At 55.2% G+C, this 3,348-nt stretch overlaps 1 protein-coding gene across 1 annotated transcript in view; it reads right to left on the reverse strand.

Annotated features, from left to right (window-relative positions):
- Window positions 1-1,647: 1,647 nt before the first annotated feature.
- Window positions 1,648-3,348, reverse strand: part of LOC127005102 (sterile alpha motif domain-containing protein 1-like) — a 17,320-nt gene continuing 15,619 nt past the window's right edge. Inside the window, exon 2 of the mRNA XM_050873662.1 lies at window positions 1,648-3,348. This exon is cut by the window's right edge and continues 844 nt beyond it. Coding sequence (XP_050729619.1) covers window positions 2,662-3,348 — 687 coding nt within the window. The 3' untranslated portion in view covers window positions 1,648-2,661.

A 3,348-nucleotide genomic window follows, 5' to 3' on the forward strand; every position in this document is an offset into this window, starting at 1 on the left:
TAGAGTGAAAAATACTTGTAAGAGTTGTTGTTGTTATTGTTGTTGTTGTTGTTGTAGTTGATGGTTTTGTGTAGTGATCCACCGGACTTGTAAAATCACCGACAGTCACCATATATATATATATATATATATATATATATATATATATATATATCTATATATATATATATATATATATATATATATATATATATATCTTTTTTTTTTTTAACCCTGTTGGGGTACACCGGCTTCCCATCTCTGCTGCCTTGGTTCGATTCCCTGGGCATGACAGAATTTCTTCCCGTCCTCCCTTCTTGTTGTTAGATGAATTATTCTTGTGCTGAGAAGGATCAGAAACGTGCATAGTGTTTTTTGTTACTGCATTTTTTGTAGAAAGAAGTTGTAGTAGTAGTAGTAGTAGTAGTAGTAGTAGTAGTAGTAGTAGCATCCTAACCTACATCTACTATCACCACTCTCTTTTAAGTCCTTCAGAGCTCGTTCGCCTCGTCTTACATTTTATTCCTGTTTATTTATCTAGTAAGGCAAGACTCGGGACATTAATCACAGGCTGCGGCGTACTCCTGTTGGGCGGCGATACATCACGCTGACCGCCACACACTGACTCCCCCCCCCCTTTTGCCCCTCCCTCTCTCACAGTCACTCTTCTCAACCTTACCATCTTCACATCATCCTTGGCTCCATCCGTCATCCTTCTCGCCCCAGCTGGCCACTCGAGGCGTCCTCCTCCCTCTCATTTCCCTCTCCGTGATTGGGTAATGCGTGGGAGCGTGTGGGAGAGCGTGGGAGAGTTTGGGAGTGTCGGACATGGAAGGACAGTGTGTGCGAGTGAGGGGGCGGGGGGGGTTGTTGATGGTGATGGAGGTGTGAAAGGAAAGACGCTTTGAGAAAGAAGTAAAGTTCAGGATAGGTTTTTATCGGCGCCGCAGACGCCTATCAACAGATTGTCCATCTTCTTGCTGTTCTGTTCAAGTTGTTCTCCTGGCTTACCCATGCATTGTAGACATGACATTGAAAAAAAACATTTGTTAGCCCTGATGAACCCTGCAACATGGCATTATAAACAAAGTCTGCTTTTTTTTTTTATGTCTTGGCCTGTGGCGCCGTTAGGCCTTCATAGTAGGGCCTGATGGTCGGCCCCAGTCCATTGTGGCGCAGGCAAGTGTTCATAGTGGCGCATCTTTACTTTTCAGCATTTTCCATTTTAGACCCCTAGTTGCATAATATAAATTGTTGGGGGGGTGTTGGAGGGTCATGCGACGCCGATCTAGCACAGTTTTTTTTTTTTTTTTTTTTTTTTTTACGTCTCTGCCTATTGCGCCGGTAGGCTTGCTTGAGGGGCCTGGATGGTATTCGGCCCCAGGCCGTCATGGCGCAGGCAAGTGTTTATAGTGGCGCCATCTTCTCCTCTCTTGTGTTATTAACATGTTCTTCATTGTTGGATTCCAGGATAAAAAGGGAATGGGATATTGAATTGAATAAATGAATGAATGCAAGTAAAGGAATATATTGAAATTTCTCCCATGTGGATAAGAATTTAACTTCCTTTTTATTCACCATTTTCCCTTTATTTCGTTTTCCTTCTCCTGCTCTGCAACCCCCCCCCCCAGCAGGTTCCCGAGAGGGCAGGACAAAGATACGGTCAGGTCTGATTTGTAAAATAATTTTAATATCAACAGACTAACAATAGAAAACTATATCCGTTATCAAACAATAATATGTACATGAGAGGCCGACGGCGAGGAGGCGGGGCAGAGGTCCCGGGGCTGCGGGGCGGGGCGGGGCGGGGGCTGCGGGGCGGACAAGTTGAGGGAGGGGGCTGTGTGGGGGTGGGCATTTCTGGCAAAGTGGGGGTTAGTGAGTCAGGTGTGTGTGTGTGTGTGTGTGTGTGTGTGTGTGTTCATGTTTTGTACATCTTGTGCCCGGGGCGGCAGACAGTTGCTGTGTGTGTGTGGTGGGGGAGACTCATGTTGGCAGGATGGGGAGGGGGGGGGAGGGGTTGAAGAAGGACATCACATGGTACAGGGGGCGGGGGGCAGCAGGGGTGGTGGTGGTGTGGGCGCCTCGTCCTCACGCTGCCCCGCGTGTGGGTGTCCTTCTGTGTACATGGAAGCGCTGGGCGCGGCGGGTGCAGGCGTGGCCGCCGCCAAACACGGCGCCGGGGCCTTGACTCGCGGCCTGGCGGCACAGGGGCGGCCGGCGCGGCGCCACGCTGCGCGGCGAGGCGGGGCTGGTGGGGCGGGGCGGGGCGGGGCGGCTTGGACGGCTCTGCTGTGTTTCTCGCGGACATTCTCGACGGCGACAAGAGACGCTGAGCGCAGCGGGGCTGGTCGGAGAGCTTGGCTCTCGGCTTTGGACTAGAATACAACATTATTACAATATCAATTGTCTTTTGGAACTGATTATCGACTATAACGCGTCACAGATCGTCTTTTGTGAAGTGTAGCACTGAATAAATAGTTGTTGAGTCTTTCTCGGTGGGAAGGAGGCTGCGAGGGTCAGGGGCAGGAACAGTGAGCGTCACCAGGGGGCGGGTCACGGGGTCAGTCACGGGGCGGGGATCACAGACCGAGGGGCCACCAGGGGCACGGGGCGGGAATCACAGAGCGGTGTCACCAGGGCCGGGGGCACGTGGCGGGCCGGGGGGGGGGGGGGGGGTCATCACTCGTCCCGCTTCTTCTTGGCCTTGCCCTCCACCTGGATGGTCCTGGTGGTGAGGTCGACACACTCGCTGAAGGAGGGCTCGGTGCCGCCCTCGCTGTAGTCGTGGCCGGCCAGGCGGGAGAGGGACAGGATGTACGAGCAGGCTATCCGCAGCACGGACAGCTTGGACAGCTTCTGGTTGTGGCTGTACGCCGGCACGGACGTCCGCAGCTTCTCGAAGGCTGCGCTGATGGTGTGCACTCTGTTCCGCTCCCGCGCGTTGGCTTCGATGCGCCGTTCCCGCGTCATGTTCTTGTAATTACGCTGCTTGTGTTTGCCTGGCTGCAGCAGCGCCTGCAGGCTCTCCTCATCCTCCCCCGCTGCCGCCGCCGCCGCTGCCGCCGCCGCCGCCGCCGCCGCCGAGACCTCACTCGCCACTCCGACGCCGCCGTCTCTGCTGTGGCTGCCTCCGCCATCGCCGCCGGCCTCCTCCTCGGGCTCCGGGGCGTCACGCGTCGTGCCGCCGCCACTGCCGCTGCCGCTGCCGATGAGGGACTCCACGCTGAGGAACTTTGCCGCGCCCTTGCCCGCCCGCTGCACCACGCTGACCTCCACCCCCCGGGCGCCCGCAGGCTGGTGGCGGTGGTGGGGGTGGGGAAGCGGGCGGTGCGGGGGCGGCGCCGGTGGGGCGGGCGTGTCGGGGGG

Source organism: Eriocheir sinensis, chromosome 29 (assembly GCF_024679095.1).
Source record: "Eriocheir sinensis breed Jianghai 21 chromosome 29, ASM2467909v1, whole genome shotgun sequence".
Taxonomy (NCBI): domain Eukaryota; kingdom Metazoa; phylum Arthropoda; class Malacostraca; order Decapoda; family Varunidae; genus Eriocheir; species Eriocheir sinensis.